This window comes from Corythoichthys intestinalis, chromosome 9 (genome assembly GCF_030265065.1).
Source record: "Corythoichthys intestinalis isolate RoL2023-P3 chromosome 9, ASM3026506v1, whole genome shotgun sequence".
In the NCBI taxonomy this organism is placed as follows: domain Eukaryota; kingdom Metazoa; phylum Chordata; class Actinopteri; order Syngnathiformes; family Syngnathidae; genus Corythoichthys; species Corythoichthys intestinalis.
Window position 1 is genome coordinate 54,883,001 of NC_080403.1, and position 22,649 is coordinate 54,905,649.

A 22,649-nucleotide genomic window follows, 5' to 3' on the forward strand; every position below is an offset into this window, starting at 1 on the left:
TTAATTTTGAGTCACTTACTTTGTAATTTTAAGATACTTCCAGGTTATTAGGGGTGGTCACTTTCCAGTACATGATGGGTCACTTCCTATTGATTTTTTGGAGCATTTCCAGGTCAATTCTTGTTGATTTTGGGTCGCTACAGTATCATTTAGTGAAAGCACATCAAAAATAATATTCCCATCTCTCAAAAAAATAATGTTCACAAAAAGAAAAGCGCTCCATGCAAAGAGAAATGGCATTCCTAATCGAAATTGCTGTGTAAAATACATATAAAACTTGCTCAGACATTGGTCAAACTCTATTCAAACATTCTGTTTAGCTCAACAAATACACTAGATGGCAATATTTCATCACAATATACAAACTATCAGAGGTATCGTACGTTGTGAAGTCAACACTCAAATGACCGTGAAGCACAATGGAAACGGGGATTAAAACGAAAACATTAAGAGGGGTTTTAATTAGGGCTGTCAAAATTATCGCGTTAACGAGCGGTAATTTTTAAAATTAATCCCGTTAAAATATTTGACGCAATTATCGCACAAATGCCCCGCTCAAACAGGTTAAAATGACAGCAGAGTGAAAGGTGTACTTGTTGTGTTTTTCGGAGTTTTGCCGCCCTCTGCTGGCGCTTGGGTGCGACTGATTTTATAGGCTTCAGCACCCATGAGTATTGTGTAAGTATTTATTGACATCAACAATGGCGGGCTACGAGTTTATTTTTTGATTGAAAATTTTACAAATTTTATTAAAACGAAAACATGAAGAGGGGTTTTAATATAAAATTTCTATAACTTGTACTAACATTTATCTTTTAAGAACTACAAGTCTTTATATCCATGGATCGCTTTAACAGAATATTAATAATGGTAATGCCATCTTGTTGATTTATTGTTATAATAAAGAAATACAGTACTTATATACCGTATGTAGAATGTATATATCCGTCTTGTGTCTTATCTTTCCATTCCAACAATAATTTACAGAAAAATATGGCATATTTTATAGAAGGTTTGAATTGTGATTAATTACGATTAATTAATTTTTAAGCTGTTATTAACTCGATTAAAAATTTTAATCGTTTGACACCCCTAGTTTTAATATAAAATTACGATAACTTGTACTCACATTTATCTTTTAAGAAGTACAAGTCTTTCTATCCATGGATCCCTCTAATAAGAAAGAATGTTAATAATGATAATGCCATCTTGTGGATTTATTGATATATATATTATGTTCTATATTGTTATTGTTATAATAACAAGTACAGTATGTTGAATGTTTATGTCAGTCTTGTCTTATTTTCCCATTCCAACAATAATTTACAGAAAAATATGGCATATTTTAGAGATCGTTTGAATTGTGATTAATTGCAATTAATTTAATTTTTAAGCTGTGATTATCTCGATTAAAAATGGTAATCGTTTGACAGAAACACAGAGGTAAGATTTAATTTTGGGTTTATGTTGTGTCGAAAATGATATCTATTTATTTATTCATGTTTTTTTTTTTTTTTTTTTTTTTTTGAGTATCGATATTGAATTGAACATTTTAGTATTTTGACAACAGTAGTTAGCCCGACAAAATTCCAGCTTGTATCCAATAAGATTTTTGGATTAGTTGTAATAAATGCACTTGTCTTTTTAAAAAATGGCAGATGCAGTCCGGAGCAGAAGGAAGTCGGAGGTTGGCCGTCACGCTCAGAAGCGACAGTGAGTTAACTTTTCTGTTCAATTTCGTTTGCTGACAATATGACATACTGTACAATTGGGAAAATAAATACTGTATATAGAATTCTAAATTCTTTTTTAAAAAAAAAAAGAAAAAGGTTGAAATGAGTCAAAACAGAAAACGTGAACTATGCAAAAAAATTTGGAATACATACAGTGGGGCAAATAAGTGTTTGGTCAACCACTAATTGTGCAAGTTCTCCCACTTGAAAATATTAGAGAGGCCTGTAATTGTCAACATGGGTAAACCTCAACCATGTGACACAGAATGAAGAAAAAAAAAAAAAACAGAAAATCACGTTGTTTGATTTGCAAATCATGGTGGAAAATAAGTTTTTAGTCATTACCAAAAGTTCATCTTAATACTTTGTTATGTACCCTTTCTTGGCAATAACGGAGGCCAAATGTTTTCTGTAACTCTTCACAAGCTTTTCACACACTGTTGCTGGTATTTTGGCCCATTCCTCCATGCAGATCTCCTCTAGAGCAGTGATGTTTTGGGCCTGTTGTTGGGCAACACGGACTTTGAACTCCCGCTGCAGATTTTCTATGGGGTTGAGATCTGGAGACTGGCTAGGCCACTCCAGGACCTTGAAATGCTTCTTACAAAGCCACTCCTTTGTTGCCCCGGCTGTGTGTTTGGGATCTTTGTCATGCTGAAAGACCCAGCCATGTCTCATCTTCAATGCCGTTGCTGATGGAAGGAGATTTTCACTCAAAATCTCTCGATACATGGCTCCATTCATTCTTTCCTTTACACCAGACATGTCCAAAACCCGGCCTGGGGGCCAAAAGCAGCCCGTGGTCAGATTTCCTCCGGCCCCCAGGCTCTGTCATAAAATCAATAACGTCTGGCCCACAAACAGACTTAATAAATTGGTCAGCAGTACTGCTACCAGCATATGAAGTATCTTAAACACAAAATACTGCTCCTCATTTACCCACGAAAAGGCAGCAGCACTCTAAGCAACTTTACCCTGTGTGACCCTTTACTCCCAATTTTCTAAAATGGCGACAACAAAAAAAGTTGACTGCGACGGCTGGCGCTTCAAGGATAGGTGGAAATTGGACTTATTTCTTCACTAAAATACAAGGGCTGTCAAAATTATCGCGTTAACGCGCGCTATTTAATTTTTTAAATTAATCACGTTAAAATATTTGACGCAATTAACGCACATGTCCCGCTCAGAAAGTATTCTGCCTTTTGGTAAGTTTTACAGCAAGGCTTTTTTTGCTGTCCAACAGCGAACTCTTGTGGTCGCTTTGCGACATGGTTTATTATTTTCTTGCCAGTTCATTATGGCTGCATGACGTCTCGGGCTGATAATGTTGTGCTTATATGATCCTTGGACAAGATTTGTCCGTAAGTATGGTTGTTGTAAAGAATGTACATATTATGTTAGTAAGCGAAATGTTATATTTTTTGTATGAGACGCTTTTTGTTTATGTTTAGTGAACCTGTATAGCGTGCTAAGCTAACGTTGTTGCTAATGCAATGCTTGTGTACTTTTTTTTTGTAGTTTTACGACGGTCTAAAGAGGACAATGGTTTGAGGCCATTTTATTAATAAATCAGATGAAAAAGGAAGAAGTCTAATTATTAAGGCGTCGTTCACTAGCTGTCTAGTTTTGGAAAAAGTAGACGCTTCGGAGTGAGAACAGCATAGACAGATTTAAATGACAGTAGAGTGAAATGCCCACTACAGTCCTTATGTACCATATGTTGAATCTATATATCCATTTTGTGTTTTATCTTTCCATTCCAACAATTTATTTTACAGAATATATATATAATTTACAGAAAAATATGGCATATTTTATAGATGGTTTGAATTGCGATTAATTACGATTAATTAATTTTTAAGCTGTAATTAACTCGATTAAAAATTTTAATCGTTTGACAGCCCTATAAAATACGCAACTGCCTTATTTGCAAAGAGACAGTCGCTGTTTTTAAAGAGTTCAATGTGAGGCGATATTACTAAACAAGACACGCTGACACGTACGGCAAGATTACAGGCAAGATACATGGCGAGAAATTGAAGCAACTTCAAGCTAGTTTAATTTCACAGCAGCAGTATTTCGCAAGAGCCCAGGTTGAAAGAGGCTAGTTGCGACATTGTTGAAATTATTAATAAAAAATAGTACTAATAATAAAGCAAATGTGACGCACAGAATGGCGTGCTAAAATTTGCTTAAATATATTGTTCTACATAAAAGACGCCAGCCGTGGTCAGGCCCCCGCATTTTTACCACACCAAATCTGGCCCCATTTGCAAAAAGTTGAGACCCCTGCTTTACACAGAGCAGTCATCCTGGTCCCTTTGCAGAAAAACAGCCCCAAAGCATGATGTTTCCACCCCCAATGGTGCAATTCAGTATTCTTTTTCCTCCAAACATGAGAACATGTGTTTCTACCAAAAAGTTCTATTTTGGTTTCATCTGACCATAATAGGCTGTATTGGCACCATGGAAAAAGTGCTTAGAAAATGGATTTCGTTCCACTGAAATGGATCTACATGACCTCTGCATTGTAATTTACAGACGTTGCTAATTACTACCAAAAAAAAAGTTCTACTCACGGTTTCCAGTCATTTTTTAGTAATTAGCGTTTTCGTGTCGGTCTTTTTTTCCCCCGTGGCGCAGTGATATTGATACGGCGGAGTCGTATCGTCAGTGTGTGAAGCCATTTTAGGTCACGTGCACCAATAGGAGACGAGGACTGTTGCTATGCACTTCGAAAACAAACAATATGGCGGCGACCGTGTCAAGCTACGACACGAGCGAAGATGAACCAAAGATAAGAAAACCGCATTCGGAATTTAGTCAAAAGGCATCGAAACGATGCTATATGCATCTCTCAACTGTCCAAGGGCGAAAAAGGGCAGGAATTTAGAAAAAACGTGCAGAGCCCGCGTGGTTGCGTCAGACAATGGCTTTCTCTCCAGGCTCCGTCGAAGGATCTTGCTGAAAATGCGTCGACTGGGATTTTTAACGACATTGACTACAGGTAAGCCACACACACGCCTTTTGTTGTGAATAACTATGGGAGTTGTGGGCTTCTGGTCAGATCACAATTGAAGTTAAGACTTGCAATGTGAGTTCTGGGCTGTGGCGGTCATTATTATGATGTTAGATTGTTAACTTTGAGCAAAAAGTTTAGATTGACAAATAACATAGTATTTAGTCTGTTTAACCGTAGTTCCAAAAACCTATTTGATAATTTTATTCAGGAAAAAATGGCAGAATGGACAAGCCTATATAATTTGGATTGGAAGATTATGTAAATATGATATGGATGAAACAGTTCTCACATAGTTAATGTGTGTGTGCGTGTTTTTCAGAACTGAAACACCCTTCACTGACAGCTGCAACTTCTTCTGTGAGACCGTCGTCCATTAAAAGATTAGAGTTGACCAGGAAGTGCTGCGAATGGACAAGCTTGTGGAAATATGGCTTTATTGGGACCATGGAAAAAGTGCTTAGAAAATGGATTTTTTTCAAAGACAATACCCTCCTAACTTAGTCACCAGCCAGAAATGTATCTTGATGTGAATACACAAAAATACAGATCTAGTGTTGCTGTTTTTGCTTGTTTTCGGTGTTATATTAATTCTGGCAACACAAAATCTTTATCAAATGTCATAAACACATCTACCAAACATTTGAAACAAGTATTGGTGCCTTAGTATACACATAGGTGAATTCAGAATGAGAAATGTAGCTAATTTCTTGAAGGAAACACTTCAACATTAATGATTTGCACCCAGCACAATGAAATATATATTGAATTAAGCTAAAGGCTTATGTGTCATATTAAAAATATCACAGCCTACTATGCAATGAAATATATAAAATAAAAAATGCACGCCATGATCATAAATAGCTGAAAATCAACCCAATTGCTACCACACCCTCCTAAATGTGAATCATGGCAAAAATGGAATAAGACAAAAAAATTACAGGGTGATCAAAAATATAATGTGCCAAAATCATAACGTGATACTTAAAAAATGAAAGACATCACAAAAGAAGTGATGGACACGTGTTGAAGATAACTTCCAAGTTTTATTTCATGTTTCACAAGTGCTCAAATGTGAGCACACCCAGCAGCACGGACAAAATCAAGCCACGATGAGAATTCCTCTCAAACGTGTGCATGTCGCAGTTATTGTCTTGATTGCAACTGTTGTTCGATATTTCGCATCATCAGTACTTGCTGGACGTGTTGGTATGTTAAAGACAAAGTTCGTTATCCATCTTTATGGCACATAACGTATGTTATACACTAAGTGTATGTTCCACCACTTCCAGCAAATATTGATGACATGAAAGATTACATAACAGACGCAATCAACGCGGGAGGGAGGAATTCTCATGTCAACTTGATGTTGTCCATGCTGCTGGTGATGGCCATATTTGAGTACTATGAAAACATGAAATTAAACTTAGTTACTTCCTACATCTGTCCAAGGTAGTTTTTTTTTTTTTTATAATGTTTTTCGTTTTTGACATGGCATTTTGATTTTGGCACAGCCTTTTTTAATCACACTGTATATACACAAAAGTTGGGAATCATTGAAGTATGGTACTGTTGGTACACATTTATTTAAACATGGAAGTGTCTCATACTATAAAAATACACATTACACATACAAATATTGAAAAACGAAAAAAAAAAAAAAAAAAGAAATAAAAGAATAGTAAAACTGTACATGACAACATTACTCCTCAAAATCGCTTTACTCAAAGTCATCATCCCATCCAAGTGTCTTCTGTTTCTTTGGAAACATTCTCACATGCTTGGCACCGATATAAATTTAAGTTTAAGTTTTGCAGACATACAGGAACATCTTCCCATGTCACAATTGGTTGCCTTTCAACTACAGTTGACTACTTGCAAAACAGTATCAGGGGCAGGATTTTTAGTCATCCATGTCACTGCCAACTGCCCATCCTCAATGTCCCACCCATTCCCAATGGGTGAAGGGGCACACATTTTAACTGTCAGACAACGTTTCATAATTGCTGCTTGATAATTTGCTGTCCTGCAATGTTGGTACAGAGCATCAGTTTTGGGGGGAATAGAATGTTCTGGCAAGACTGACGAGGCTATACAGAAAGATCTGCATTTGGCATCATTTTTGGCACATGATTGGCCAAACAGGTGGCACACGTATTTACACAACGTGTTAAATGTTTGTAGGTCAAGTTTAAAACTGCTGCCCAGCTTTGCAAACCCAGTCAGGTATTCTTTTTTATGACGTGCAAAAGAAAAGGTTTTTTTTTGCCTTTGCCATGAAAGGCACAAGCAGAGTCACAACCTGTGAATGTATGGGTGCCAATGAGTGCTGAACACACACTAGTGCCAGGAGCTGCAGAGACCTTAGAGACGTCAGTCCTCGTTCTGTTGCCTCCTCCTGTGAAAAAATGCAATTTACACTGTAAATCTATCTGCAGACTTACAGCAATCACTGCCACGTCAGTATCAGGGCTTTTATTGACTACAGCTTGATGTTCTTGAGCCAAAAGGTTTATTTAACCATTGTCACCCATAACTGGTATGCAATAAAAAGTTATACAGGATTCACTTTCGACACACTGTACACTATATACATTTTATAACAAAGTGGTATTGATATCTGGGCTAAAAAATGGTATCGTTACAACACTAGTTTAAATAAGAATTTTTTGAGCATAAGTTAATAACAATTAACCTTGTAGTAAAGGCGTGCGTGTGGCTTACCTGTAGTGAATGTCGTTAAAAATCCCAGTCGACGCATTTTCAGCAAGATCCTTCGACGGAGCCTGGGGAGAAAGCCATTGTCTGACGCAACCACGCGGGCTCTGCACGTTTTTTCTAAATTCCTGCCCTTTTTCGCCCTTGGATAGTTGAGAGATGCATATAGCATCGTTTCGATGCCTTTTGACTAAATTCCGAATGCGGTTTTCTTATCTTTGGTTCATCTTCGCTCGTGTCGTAGCTTGACACGGTCGCCGCCATATTGTTTGTTTTCGAAGTGCATAGCAACAGTCCTCGTCTCCTATTGGTGCACGTGACCTAAAATGGCTTCACACACTGACGATACGACTCCGCCGTATCAATATCACTGCGCCACGGGGAAAAAAAAAAGACCGACACGAAAACGCTAATTACTAAAAAATGACTGGAAACCGTGAGTAGAACTTTTTTTTTGGTAGTAATTAGCAACGTATGTAAATTACAATGCAGAGGTCATGTAGATCCATTTCAGTGGAACGAACCAACACAATTTTGGCTCAGCCAATACAGCCTATAACACATTCTCTCTGTCCTCTTCTGGATCATCCAAATGATCCCTAGCGAACCGTAGACGGGCGTGGACTAGGCATGTGCCGGTATGAGATTTTGACGGTACGATAACCATGAGCAAAAATACCGCGGTTTCACGGTATCACGGTATTGCAATCATAGCTCCAAACTTTTGAGATGTATGGGTTTAAAAAAAAAAAAAAAAAAAAAAAAAACTTTTTTCCATTGAACAGGATTTTTTTTCAGAACATATTTGCAAATTGGAACATGAATATAATGTGAAAATAAATAAATTAACAAAAAATAACAAATATTATATAAAATTAAAATAAATAGAACCTAGACTATACCCACAGCCACAGCTCAAGTTGCTCAATTTTAGAGTAAGAACAAAATAATTGCTATAAAAAGTAAAAACACTTCTAAATAAAATTAAAAATATATACTGTATGACTTTTTTTGAGGGGGGGGGGGCTCAAGTGAAGTTCCGCCATTTTCAGCCACTGTGTCAGCTCTAGTCTACATGATGTCATGCCTTTGTGTTAAAAAGAACAAATAATTCATCAGTTAATAAGTTAGTTAAAATGTATAAGTTAATTTTATAAGTTGTTAAAATGTAAATATTGTTGAGGAAAGGTTTCATCCCCCCCAAAAAAGTGAGGAGTGAGACCTCCTTTCTCAATTAGTGATCTTTGACGCGATCCTTTTTTTCTTTTTTCCCCTTCATTCAAGCTTGTTTCTCACTCAGCGGCTGTCAGTGTGAGACATAAAACCTCGCCGAAGCTGCTCTCCCACCTTAGCCTAGGCTAACATTCGTCTTTGTAAGTTTTAGTTAGTTTGTATATTGAATTTGAAAGGAAAATGTGTGTTTTGTTTTTGGCAAACTTTTTCATGGTGCGACTGCTATCCTGTTGAACCCACTCACACGTGGAAAAATACAATTGTACAACGTTTTAAATATATTCATTTGTATATTTCACCACCATTTGAGAGCTCAATAAATTGAAGAAAAGTACGCCTTGTGTTTGGAGGGTTTGTTTTTGGGTTTGCTGGCTGTTTAGCTGACACTCACGGCAACAAACAGGGGAAGGGAGAGAGCGCTGCCGCACCAAGTCACTTCGGCTGCATGAAAAATAGCGAATACCGTACGAAGGTATGACGGAAAATTATAGTGGTTTTGAAACCGCGACATTTTCACACCACGGTACACCGTGAAACCGGTAACCGGCACATGTCTAGCGTGGACGTGTACTTTCTTCAGCAGGGGGACACGTCTGGCAGTGCAGGATTTGAGTCCCTCGCGGCGCATTGTGTTACTGATAGTAGCCTTTGTTACTGTGGTCCCAGTTCTCTGTAGGTCATTGACTTGGTCCCCCCGTGTGGTTGTGGGATTTTTGCTCCCCGTTCTTATCATTTTGACGCCACGGGGTGAGGAGGGAGTTGAAAGTCTGTGTTGCCCAATGACAGCCCCATAACATCACTGTTCTAGAGGAAATCTGCATGGAGGAATGGGCCAAAATACCAGCAGCAGTGTGTGAAAAGCTTGTGAAGAGGTACAGAAAACGTTTGGCCTCTGTTATTGCCAACAAAGGGTATATAACACAGTATTGAGATGAACTTTTGGTATTGACCAAATACTTATTTTCCACCATGATTTGCAAAAAATTCTTTAAAAATCAATCAAAACAATGTGATTTTCTGTTTTTTTTTTTTCACATTCTGTCTCTCATGGTTGAGGTTTACCCATGTTGACAATTACAGGCCTCTCTAATATTTTCAAGTGGGAGAACTTGCACAATTAGCGGTTGACTAGATACTTATTTGCCTCACTGTACATAATTGAGACTAGAGTTCCACTTGATTCTACGTATTAGGTACCCTACACACTTAAACCTGTTGGTGCTTTTATGCATTTCTTGAGTTAATGTTGGCTCTCGTGGTCTTCCACGGAGAAAAAGACAATGTGACGGTCACAGACAAAAGGTAAAGACTGGGCTCAGGAACTTGACTCGTACCAGGCAAAGTACAAAAGAGAAGGAAGTAGGGGTCATGTTTATAGGGGGATGGGGTGGGAAACATGAAGGACACAGACAAGTGATCACTTATCAATGCCAATGCAGTTTTTTTCCCTCTTATCGGGGTTTTTGCACTTAAACAAAAAAAAAAACAATTAAATGTATTCATTAGGGCTGTCAAAATGATCGCGTTAACGGGCAGTAATTAATTTTTTAAATTAATCATGTTAAAAATATTTGACACAATTAACGCACATGCCCCGCTCAAACAGATTAAAATGACAGCACAGTGCAATGTCCACTTGTCACTTGTTTTTTTTTTTAGTTTTGTTGCCCTCTGCTGGCGCTTGGGTGTGACTGATTTTATGGGCTTCAGCACTCATTAGCATTGTGTAATTATTGACATCAACAATGGCGGGCTACTCGTTTATTTTTCGATTGAAAATTTTACAAATTTTATTAAGACGAAAACATTAAGAGGGGTCTTAATATGAAATATCTATAACTTGTACTAACATTTATCTTTTAAGAACTACAAGCCTTTCTATCCATGGATAGTTTTAATAAAATGTTAATGTTAATGCCATCTTGTTGATTTATTGTTATAATAAACAAATACAGTACTTATGTACCGTATGTTGAATGTATATATCCATCTTGTGTCTTATCTTTCTTTTTTTTTTTGTTTGCTTTGTTTGGATCTCTTATCTAAAATATCGGGGGAAATGCGGCAGTAGTCACCGTTGGGAGCTTCCAGTTTGCCTTGGCAGAGGTCAATCCGGTGCCATCTTTTGGGAGGTCAGAGGTCATGGATCTTTGGAATAAATACTCTCATATGAAAGTACAAAAAGAAGTTGAGCTCATGACTCCGAGCTGCTTTTCCATGACAATCGCGCTTTGTGGCAATCCACTCACGTGCGCGCAAGCACTGTCACACCTCACTGCCTCTTCTTCCCCTCGGATGAAGAATGTGTAGGTGGTGATGTCACGCTAGCGAAGAAGATACAATGGCCTTTGACCCCTTTAGTCGGTCACGGTTGATGGGGCGTGGTGACATCAGCAAAAACAAAAAACTTGCAACTTGAAACGTGTCAACTTCAAACAATATTGCTGCTTCAAAGCAAAATAGCTGACTTCCTGTTCAATTTAGGGCATGGTTTCCTGAGACTTTTTGTGCATGCTGTGATTATAGACATGTCCACTTAATTTCATGTCCACTGCCAAAATTTTGTCCGGGGCAGAATTTTTTTCCTACTTTCTGATGGACACAATTTAGCACGTGGTGGCTGCTTTAAAGCAAAATGGCTGACTTCTTCTTCAGTTAAGCACATGGTCCCCTGAAACTTTTTTGTGCATACTGGTATGATAGACATGACTACCAAATTTCATGTCCATTGCCAAAACTGTGTCCGGGGCTGAATTTTTTCCAACTTTCTGAAGGGCAGAATTTAGCACAGGGTTGCCTCAAGGCAAAATGGCTGACTTCCTGTTCAATTTAGCGCATGGTTTCCTGGGACTTTTTTGTGCGTACTGTTATTATAGACATGTCCACCAAATTTTATATCCACTGACAAAACCTGTGCCTGGGGCTGAATTTTTTCCCAACTTTCTGATGGACTCAATTTAGCACATGGTGGCTGCTTCAAAGCAAAATGGCTGAATTCCTGTTCAATTTAGCATATGGTCCCTTGAGACTTTTTAGTGCATACTGTGATTATAGACATGTCCACCAAATTTCATGTCCACTGACAAAACTCGTTTCTGGGGCTGAATTCTTTTCCCAACTTTCTGATGGACACAATTTAGCATGTGGTTGCCGCCTTAAAGCAAAATGGCTGACTTCCTGCTCAATTTAAGGCATTGTCTCCTGAGACTTTTTTTATGCGTACTATTATTATAGACATGTCCACCAAATTTCATGTCGACTGACAAAACCTGTGCCCGGGGCTGATTTTTTTCCACTTTCTGATGGACACAATTTAGTGCGCAATGGCTGCTTCAAGGCAAAATGGCTGACTTTCCGTTCAATTAAGCACATGGTTCCCTGAGACTTTTTTGTCCGCACTGTTATTATTGACATGTCCACCAAATTTCATGTCCACTGACAAAACCTGTGCCCGGGGCTGAATTTTTTTCACTTTCTGATGGACACAATTTAGTGTGCAATGGCTGCTTCAAGGCAAAATGGCTGACTTCCTGTTCGATTTAGCGCATGGTTCCCTGAGACTTTTTTGTGCGTACTGTTATCATAGACATTTCCACCAAATTTCATGTCCACTGACAAAACCTGTGCCCGGGGCTGAATTTTTTTCACTTCCTGATGGACACAATTTAGTGTGCAATGGCTGCTTCAAGGCAAAATGGCTGACTTCCTGTTCGATTTAGCGCATGGTTCCCTGAGACTTTTTTGTCCGCACTGTTATCATAGACATGTCCACCAATTTTCATGTCCACTGACAAAACCTGTGCCCGGGGCTGAATTTTTTCCCAACTTTCTGATGGACAGAATTTAGTGTGCAATGGCTGCTTCAAGGCAAAATGGCTCACTTCCTGTTCGATTTAGCGCATGGTTCCCTGAGACTTTTTTGTGCGTACTGTTATCATAGACATGTCCACCAAATTTCATGTCCACTGACAAAACTCGTGTCCGGGGCTGAATTTTTTCCCAACTTTCTGATGGACACAATTTAGCACGTTGTGGCGACCTTAAAGCAAAATGGCTGACTTCCTGCTCAATTTAGGGCATGGTCTCCTGAGACTTTTTTATGCGTACTGTTATTATAGACATGTCCACCAAATTTCATGTCCACTGACAAAACCTGTGCCCAGGGCTGATTTTTTTTCCCACTTTCTGATGGACACAATTTAGTGCGCAATGGCTGCTTCAAGGCAAAATGGCTGACTTCCTGTTCAATTTAGCGCATGCTTCCCTGAGACTTTTTTGTGCGTACTGTTATCATATACATGTCCACCAAATTTCATGTCCACTGACAAAACTCGTGTCCGGGGCTGAATTTTTTCCCAACTTTCTGATGGACACAATTTAACACGTGGTGGCGACCTTAAAGCAAAATGGCTGACTTCCTGCTCAATTTAGGGCATGGTCTCCTGAGACTTTTTTATGCGCACTGTTATTATAGACATGTCCACCAAATTTTATGTCCACTGACAAAACCTGTGCCCGGGGCTGAATTTTTTTCACTTTCTGATGGACACAATTTAGTGTGCAATGGCTGCTTCCATCCAAAATGGCTGACTTCCTGTTCAATTTTGCGCATGGTCCCCCGCAACTTTTTCGCGCATACTGTTATTTTACACATGTCCACCGAATTCCATGTCCACTGACAAAAGTCATGTCCTTATGCATTGGAACTTCTAGCAGCCATATTGCTAATTAGCATAGCATATGTTTGACCTTCTCCCTCAGCCCTGAACATGACCCCTGTCCCCCTCCTCCTCAGTCTTTTCAGAAGCAGGTCACTGACTCGTGTCGCATCCGTCGGCCTGAAAGAGTTCCTCCATCCTTCCTAAGCTGCGGGACACAAGCCCATCTCCTCCATTCTTCTTCTTCACCTCTGTAAAAGAGGATCAGCGAGTCGTGTCCGAGCTTTGTCTTTGACCGCACAAAGAATCAGTGTGTTCATTTATATGTGGATTTCAACAACAGTTAGGAATTCATTCTAAAGTGTCCAAAGAAGGGTCAGCCAAGGTTTTGAGATGTTATTTTGTGGCAGTAACGTCCATGTTTGTGTTTTCCAGACTGCTCATCGAACTCCCCGCCAGGTAAGCACGTTATTCACGAGGTGGCCAACGTCTCCTTCACGCATCTAGCCTGCGACCAGCAAGCAGGAGTGCTGGTCCACTGGGCCGCCAGCCCGCTAGGTACGCCATTTACCCGACTGTCGACATGTGTGTGTTCGTGATTGATGATTGATCGCTGCGGAATGCGTGCGCGCGTGTGTGTAACATGAAGCTCTTGGCTTCAGCAATGAAGCCTTTTGTTTTCCTGTGTAGAAACCCCCCAAAATTCCCAATTTTGTCTAGAAATAAGTGTCCAACTGAAGCTAAAATGACAGTTTTTGCCAAAGAGCAAGAGTGTCCGAAAAAAAAATTAATCCACGGTACTGCCTAGCAACAAAAGAGTCCTAGCAAAATTCAACTCACAATTTTGCCTAGCCACAAAAGCATCCTAGCAAAATTGAAACTAAAAATGTAGCGTAGTCACAAAGTGTCCTAGCAGATTTAAACTAAAAATGTAGCCTAGTCACTAAAGTGTCCTAGCAAAATTAAACTAAAAATGTAGCCTCGCCACAGAAGTGTCCGAGCAAAGTTAAACATACAGTTCTGCCTAGCAACAAAGCGTCTTAGCAAAGTTAAACTCAAAATTTTGCGTAGTAACACAAATTTCGAGCAAAATTAGACTCCAATTTTGCGTCGCAAACAAAAGCGTCCGAGCAAAATTTTGCCTAGCAACAAAAGCGTCTGAGCAAAATAATTTCACAATTTTGCCTAGCCTCAAAAGTGTTCGAGCAAAATTAAACGCACAGTTCTGCGTAGCAACAAAAGCGTCCTGTCAAAATGAAACGTAAAGTCCTGCCTAGCAAAGAAAAAAATTTGAGCTAAAGTTAAAATGACAATTTTGCCTAGGAACAAATTGTCCAAGCAAAATTAAACTCACAGTTCAGCGTAGCAACAAAAGTGTTTGATCAAAATTCAACTCACAATTTTGCCTAGCAACACAAATTTCGAGCAAAATTACTCACGGTTTTGCTTACTAAAGTGCCCGAACAAAATTAAACGCACAGCTTAGCCTTGCAACAAAAGTGTCCGTGCAAAATTACTCACATTTTTGCCTAGTAACTTAAGTGTCCGAGCAAAATTAATACAGTTCTGCCTAGCAACAAAAGCGTCTTAGCAAAGTTACTCACAATTTTGCCTAGTAACACAAATTTCGAGCAAAATTACTCACAATTTTGCTCCGCAAACAAAAGCGTTCGAGCAAAATTTTGCCTCAACAAAAGCGTCTGCGCAAAGTTAAAATCACAATTTTGCCTCGGAACAAAGTGTCCAAGCAAAATTAAACGCACAGTTCAGCATAGCAACAAAAGTGTTTGAGCAAAATTCAACTCACAATTTTGCCTAGCAACACAAATTTCGAGTAAAATTACTCAAGGTTTTGCTTACTAACGAAAGTGCCCGAACAAAATTAAACACAGTTTAGCCTTGCAACAAATTGTCCGTGCAAAATTACTTACATTTTTGCCTAGAAACATAAGTGTCCAAACAAAATTAAACTCAATTTTGCCTAGCAACTTAATTTTTCAGCAAAATTAAAGTCACAATTTTGCTCAAATTGTTTTGCCTAGCAACAGAAGCGTCCTAGCAAAATTAAACTAAAAATGTAGCCTAGCCACAAAAGCGTCTTGGCAAAATTCAACTAAAAATGTAGCCTCGCAACAAAAGTGTCTGTGCAAAATTCAACTCACAATTTTGCCTAGCAACACAAATTTCTACTGAAGTTAAAATGACATTTTTACCTAGGAACAGTGCCCGAACAAAATTAAATTCAGAATTTTTGCCTCGCAGCAAAAGCGTCTGAGCAAAATTTTTGCCTAGCAACAAAAGCGTCTTAGCAAAATCAAACTCACAATTTTGCCTAGCCACAAAAGCCTCCAAGCAAAATTAAACTCACAATTTTGCCTAGTAACACAAATTTCGAGCAAAATTAGACCCACAATTTTGCCTTGCAACAAATGTGTCCTTAAAATGTAGCCTAGCCGCTTAAGCAGCCGAGAAAATTTAAACTAAAAGTGTAGCCTAGCCGCTAAAGTGTCCAAGCAAAATTAAACTAAAAGTGTAGCCTAGCCGCTAAAGTGTCCAAGCAAAATTAAACTAAAAATGTAGCCTAGCCGCTAAAGTGTCCAAGCAAAATTAAACTAAAAATGTAGCCTAGCTGGAAAAGCATCCAAGCAAAATTAAACTAAAAATGTATCCTAGCCGCAAAAGCATCCGGGCAAAATTCCCAACTGTGCCTAGCCACAAAGCGTCCAAGCAAAATTAAACTAAAAATGTAGCATAGCTGCTAAAGCATCTGTGCAAAATTAAACTAAAAATGTAGCCTAGCCACAAAAGCGTCTGTGCAAAATTAAACAAAAAATGTAGCCTAGCCGCTAAAGCGTCCCAGCAAAATTCCCAACTGTGCCTAGCCACAAAGCGTCCTAACAAAATTAAACTAAAAATGTAGCCTAGCCGCTAAAGCGTCCGAGCGAAAATAAACTAAAAGTGTAGCCTAGCCGCTAAAGCGTCTGGGCAAAATTAAACTAAAAGTGTAGCCTAGCCGCTAAAGCGTCCCGGCAAAATTAAACTAAAAGTGTAGCCTAACCGCTTAAGCGTCCGAGCAAAATTAAACTAAAAGTGTAGCCTAGCCGCTTAAGCGTCCGAGCAAAATTAAACTAAAAGTGTAGCCTAGCCGCTTAAGCGTCCGAGCAAAATTAAACTAAAAATGTAGCCTAGCCGGAAAAGCATCCCAGCAAAATTCCCAACTGTGCCTAGCCACAAAGCGTCCCAGCAAAATTAAACTAAAAATGTAGCCTAGCCGCTAAAGCGTCCGAGCAAAATTAAACTAAAAATGTAGCCTAGCCGCTAGAGCATCCGAGCAAAATTAAACTAAAAATGTATTCTAGCCGGAAAAGCATTCTAGCAAAATTCCAAACTGTGCCTAGCCACAAAGCGTCCTAGCAAAATTAAACTAAAAATGTAGCCTAGCCGCAAAAGCGCTATAGCTAAATTCTCAACTGTGCTTTGCCACAAAAGCGTCCGAGCAAAATTAAAGTCACAATTAGCAACAAAAGTTTAGAACGTCATTTCTTAGTGAAGTTTAAATTCTGTCTCGTAACAATGCTGATGAACTATAACTTATATCTTGGAATTTTGTTTTAGATAAGTTGAATTCTACTTGGTACTTTTCCTTTTGAATTCCCTGGCCTGTCAACTTGTCCTTTAGCCTGTAAGCCCCTTGTTGTCCACGTTGAGCCCCTGGCTTTCTCCACCTGCGCCCCCACCCCTCCACTTATTCTCTTTCATCCCCCCTCAAAGGCTCTTTTCCTCTTGTAATGAGAGCTTTCCATGCACGGGACATGTTGTTCTCATTAGCCTGACTGCAGAACAGGTTTTTCAGTCTCCGGGCAGATTCCTGGGCACTTTTCCCAAATCCTTCTGGTGTCTTTGTCGGCCTTGAACTTGAGCCTCCATTACTTCCAAAACGTTGTAAAGATGTTATTTGACCAAGTATTCATTCCCTGTTCAAAACAGTTGCGTCAGGCTTTAAGGAAAAAAGATACGCACGGCGGCTGAGTGGACAGGATCATGAGTAGTGTTTTATAGAACACAACGTGTTCCTGAAAGATGTTTACTGATGTTATAATGATTCAAATCTGACTGAAATGTTATGAATAAGGCATTATGTCAATGCGTTCGTGAAAAAGACCAATGAAAGTTCAGTGATTTTGTTGCTAGATAGATAAATCTCAAATAAGGCTGTAAGTTGTTTCAGCTAATATGTTTGTGTATGCATTTGTAATTAAGTTTACACCTACATTTTGTGGAGTTACGTGTGAGTGATTTGCTATGGGGATTGTAAATACGTTAGCATTTGTAGCATCTAAGCTAACGGGCTTTTGTTAGGCAAATTAGGGTAATTTAATCTACCAAATTTACAGTGCCTTGCAAAAGTATTCGGCCCCCTTGAATCTTGCAACCTTTCACCACATTTCAGGCTTCAAACATAAAGATATGAAATTTTATTTTTTTGTCAAGAATCAACAACAACTAAGACACAATCGTGAAGTGGAACAACATTTATTGGATAATTTAAACTTTTTTAACAAATAAAAAACTGAAAAGTGGGGCGTGCAATATTATTCGGCCCCTTTACTTTCAGTACAGCCAACTCACTCCAGAAGTTCAGTGAGGATCTCTGAATGATCCAATGTTGTCCTAAATGACCGATGATGATAAATAGAATCCACCTGTGTGTAATCAAGTCTCCGTATAAATGCACCTGCTCTGTGATAGTCTCAGGGTTCTGTTTAAAGTGCAGAGAGCATTATGAAAACCAAGGAACACATCAGGCAGGTCCGAGATACTGTTGTGGAGAAGTTTAAAGCCGGATTTGGATACAAAAAGATTTCCCAAGCTTTAAACATCTCAAGGAGCACTGTGCAAGCCATCATATTGAAATGGAAGGAACATCAGACCACTGCAAATCTACCAAGACCCGGCCGTCCTTCCAAACTTTCTTCTCAAACAAGGAGAAAACTGATCAGAGATGCAGCCAAGAGGCCCATGATCACTCCGGATGAACTGCAGAGATCTACAACTGAGGTGGGAGAGTCTGTCCATAGGACAACAATCAGTCATACACTGCATAAATCTGGCCTTTATGGAAGAGTGTCAAGAAGAAAGCCATTTCTCAAAGATATCCATAAAAAGTCTCGTTTAAAGTTTGCCCCAAGCCACCTGGGAGACACACCAAACATGTGGAAGAAGGTGCTCTGGTCAGATGAAACCAAAATTGAACTTTTTGGCCACAATGCAAAACGATATGTTTGGCGTAAAAGCAACACAGCTCATCACCCTGAACACACCATCCCCACTGTCAAACATGCTGGTGGCAGCATCATGGTTTGGGCCTGCTTTTCTTCAGCAGGGACAGGGAAGATGGTTAAAATTGACGGGAAGATGGATTCAGCCAAATACAGGAACATTCTGGAAGAAAACCTGTTAGTATCTGCACAAGACCTGAGACTGGGATGGAGATTTATCTTCCAACAGGACAATGATCCAAAACATAAAGCCAAATCTACAATGGAATGGTTCAAAAATAAACGTATCCAGGTGTTAGAATGGCCAAGTCAAAGTCCAGACCTGAATCCAATGGAGAATCTGTGGAAAGAGCTGAAGACTGCTGTTCACAAACACTCTCCATCCAACCTCACTGAGCTCGAGCTGTTTTGCAAGGAAGAATGGGCAAGAATGTCAGTCTCTCGATGTGCAAAACTGATAGAAACACACTCCAAGCGACTTGCAGCTGTAATTGGAGCAAAAGGTGGCGCTACAAAGTATTAACGCAAGTGGGCCGAATAATATTGCACGCCCCACTTTTCAGTTTTTTATTTGTTAAAAAAGTTTCAATTATCCAATAAATTTTGTTCCACTTCATGATTGTGTCCCACTTGTTGTTGATTCTTGACAAAAAATTAAAATTTTATATCTATATGTTTGAAGCCTGAAATGTGGCGAAAGGTTGCAAGGTTCAAGGGGGCCAAATACTTTTGCAAGGCACTGTACATATCCATCACACTAGATGGACGCTTGGTACTGTTTATGCGACGAAAAAAACAATAACACCGGAGACAAAATGGCGGACGAGACTCCAGTGTCGTAAAGTCGAGTATGTCATAACCTGGGGGACTACCTGTATGTGTACATTAATATTTCATTAATATAAAAGTGCGGTACAGGCTCAAGGTTTGGACACATGAATGTATGAATTACAATACAAAATGTGATTAATCGAATTAATCTCAGTTTGTTATTTTAACTGCGCATTAACTCAGAGAGACAGCGAGAACGAAAAGTGGTATTTGGTATATGGCAAAATGTATTCTGGCATGTGGCATTTTTTTTTTTACGTATGTGTATGCCAGTGGAATGTCAATGCGCAATAATGGTAAGTGTACACATGTTTTTCTGCCATTTAAAATGAATGGAAAATTTGGACATTCATAGTCGTTAATGGCATCGCCTGAATTGGGTGCCAGGTGAATGTCAACGCGCTGTACTGATAAGTGTATGGTCAAAAATCACAGCCACACATATTTTTCTGCCATTTAAAATGAATGGAAAATTTGGACGTGCGTAGGTGTCAATGGCATGGACGTGCACAGCCTGCAAAAATGCCATTCACCCCAAAAAATGTCATATACCAAGAAAAAAACTGTCGCATACCAAAATCCATTTTGCAACATGGGGGAAAAAAAATACCAGATGCCAAAATCGATTTTTTGCCACATACCAAAAAAATGCCACATGGCAAAATCAATTTTACCACGTGGCAAAAAAAAAAAAAAAATGCCGCATGCCAAAATCCATTTTGCCACATGGCAAAAAAAAATGCCGCATGCCAAAATCCATTTTGTCACATGGCAAAAAAATGCCACATGCCAAATTCCATTTTGCCACATGGCAAAAAAATGCTACATGGCAAAATCAATTTTGCCACATGGCAAAAAAAAATTCCACATGCCAAAATCCATTTTGCCACATAACAAAAAATTACCACATGGCAAAATTAGTTTTGCAACATGACAAAAAAATGCCACATGGTAAAATTAGTTTTGCCACATGACCAAAAAAATACCTCATGTCAAAATCCATTTTGCTACATGGCAAAAAAAATGCCACATGGCAAAATCAATTTTGCCACATGGGAAAAAATGCTGCATGCCAAAATCCATTTTGCCACATACAAAAAAAGAATGCCAAATCCCCAAATCCATTTTGCTACATACCAAAAAAATGCTTCATGGCAAAATCAATTTTGCCACATGGCAAAAAAATGCCACATGCCAAAATCCATTTTGCCACATGGCAAAAAAAAAATGCCACAGGCCAAAATCCATTTTGCTACATAACAAAAAATTGCCACATGGCAAAATCAATTTTCGCCACATGGCAAAAAAACCGCCACATGCCTAAATCCATTTTGCCACATGGAAAAAAAAAATGCAACATGCCAAAATCCATTTTGCCACATACCAAAAATATGCCACATGGGAAAAGCAATGCTACATGGCAAAATCAGTTTTGCCACATGACAAAAAAAAAAAACGCCGCATGGCAAAGTCAATTTTGCCACATGGCAAAAAAAATGCTACATGCTAAAAGCAACTTTGCCTCATGACAAAAAATGCCACATGGCAAAAACCATTTTTGCCATAAACCAAATACCCCTTTTCATTCTCGGCCCTGCTGAACTCATTGTCTCCCATTGACGGCGATCGACGTGGAATCCATTTGAAGTGGGAGGGATGGCAGCGAATGAACGAGGTCAAATGGATTGGACGCCGTTCATCGTCAATGGCGGCCAATTTACTAACTACCGCAACGAATACTCAGTGAATACTCAACATACAGCCGGACTGGCAGTAAATGGGTTAAGACATTTCTAATGATTTGCTATAGAATGTTGATTTGAAATTTGCGTCTGTTTGGTGTACTTTCATTTTGCAAGTCTGCCTAGCAATAAGAGTTAAAAGGATGGAGGGTCATGCTGATATATTTGCGCAGGGATCGAACACATTAAAGGCTTCCGGGTTTACCTGGAGTACAAGAATCCCGATGGAAAACGATGCCAACATCTCGTCCTTAAAGAACCGCGACAGCTCAACTTCTCCTACAAGAACACCGTAAGACCAACATGGACACATTTTGATTACTTTTATTGAGTTTCAATGATGACTATCCTGACAACTAATCCAAATTAACAAACATTTTCAGACGTTGTTGACCTGAAAATGGTACAAATCCTCTTTTTGAGCCACTTAAAATGACATTCTCTATTTTATTTTGTTAATCAATTTAATTGACTGATCCCGTAAATTTTTCTCTCCACCTAGAAGTTGAGCAGTCAACCGTTCAGCGGCTTGAGCTTCGATACGGACTACGTGGTGCGTGTCGTCCCGTTCCCCACGTTGATGAACGACAGCTTCTTCCCGCCCTCCTTCCTCAGGACCAACTGTAAGTGGACCAAAAGCCGACACTGAGCGCGACATAGTAGTGCCGTGCGATATGGGAAAAAAAATCTATCACGATGCATTTTTAATTATTCACTGAAAAATGGTACAACGAATAAGGCCGCTTTCGCTTTATTTTTGAGTTGACATTAAAGTGACCTCCAGCAAAAGTAGTGCTGCAACCTAAAATGATAAATCATTTATTTACGACCGAAATCTGGCCTGTGCGGTCTCATAAATATGCCTGCGTACTGTATTGACTAATCCGAGTAGAGATTTGTGTATGTCGTCTTCTAGTGGTTGGCCACCATGTTTGCCCAGCGTTAGTCAACATAAATAGTAACGTTAGCTGCTGTGTGTTGTGTGCTATGGGCGGCACACCTCAGCAATGGTGGACGGGGTACTTCCCGTCGTTTTACTCGGATAAGTCATTGAAATCCATTGGAGCTAGCATCTAGCATCTATTTTTCATATCCATGTGCGCTTGTCCTAGATAATGAAGTAAGCACATCAGATTTGTTCCCAGAAATAATAAACCCACACGTTCACGAAGATGACTGAAAAACGGATGGTTTTGGACAGCTTTTTTTTATCGGGGAAAGGCCACCTGGTATAAATATGGAGTGTCATAGATGTAGCAGGTCGGTGCAAATTGGTCGCCATCTTCTGGCCAAAATGCTTTGCAGGGGCACTGTAGGATACAAATTTTTTCTAAAATGTAAAAACCTCTTAATTATCTACTAATACTTACCTTGGCATAATATTATTAATTAATATATATATATATGTGTGTATTAGAGGTGCAGCTATATATTAT

General features: G+C 39.1%; 1 protein-coding gene across 4 annotated transcripts in view; it reads left to right on the forward strand.

Moving 5' to 3' along the window:
* il17rd (interleukin 17 receptor D) overlaps positions 1 to 22,649 on the forward strand; it is a 56,948-nt gene that overhangs the window by 17,144 nt on the left and 17,155 nt on the right. For all 4 annotated transcript variants that reach the window (XM_057846516.1, XM_057846517.1, XM_057846518.1 and 1 more), the window contains exons 2-5: positions 1,659 to 1,713; positions 13,797 to 13,919; positions 21,387 to 21,505; positions 21,716 to 21,836. In XM_057846516.1, the coding sequence (XP_057702499.1) occupies positions 1,659 to 1,713; positions 13,797 to 13,919; positions 21,387 to 21,505; positions 21,716 to 21,836 (418 nt within the window). The remainder of the gene's footprint in view (positions 1 to 1,658; positions 1,714 to 13,796; positions 13,920 to 21,386; positions 21,506 to 21,715; positions 21,837 to 22,649) is intronic.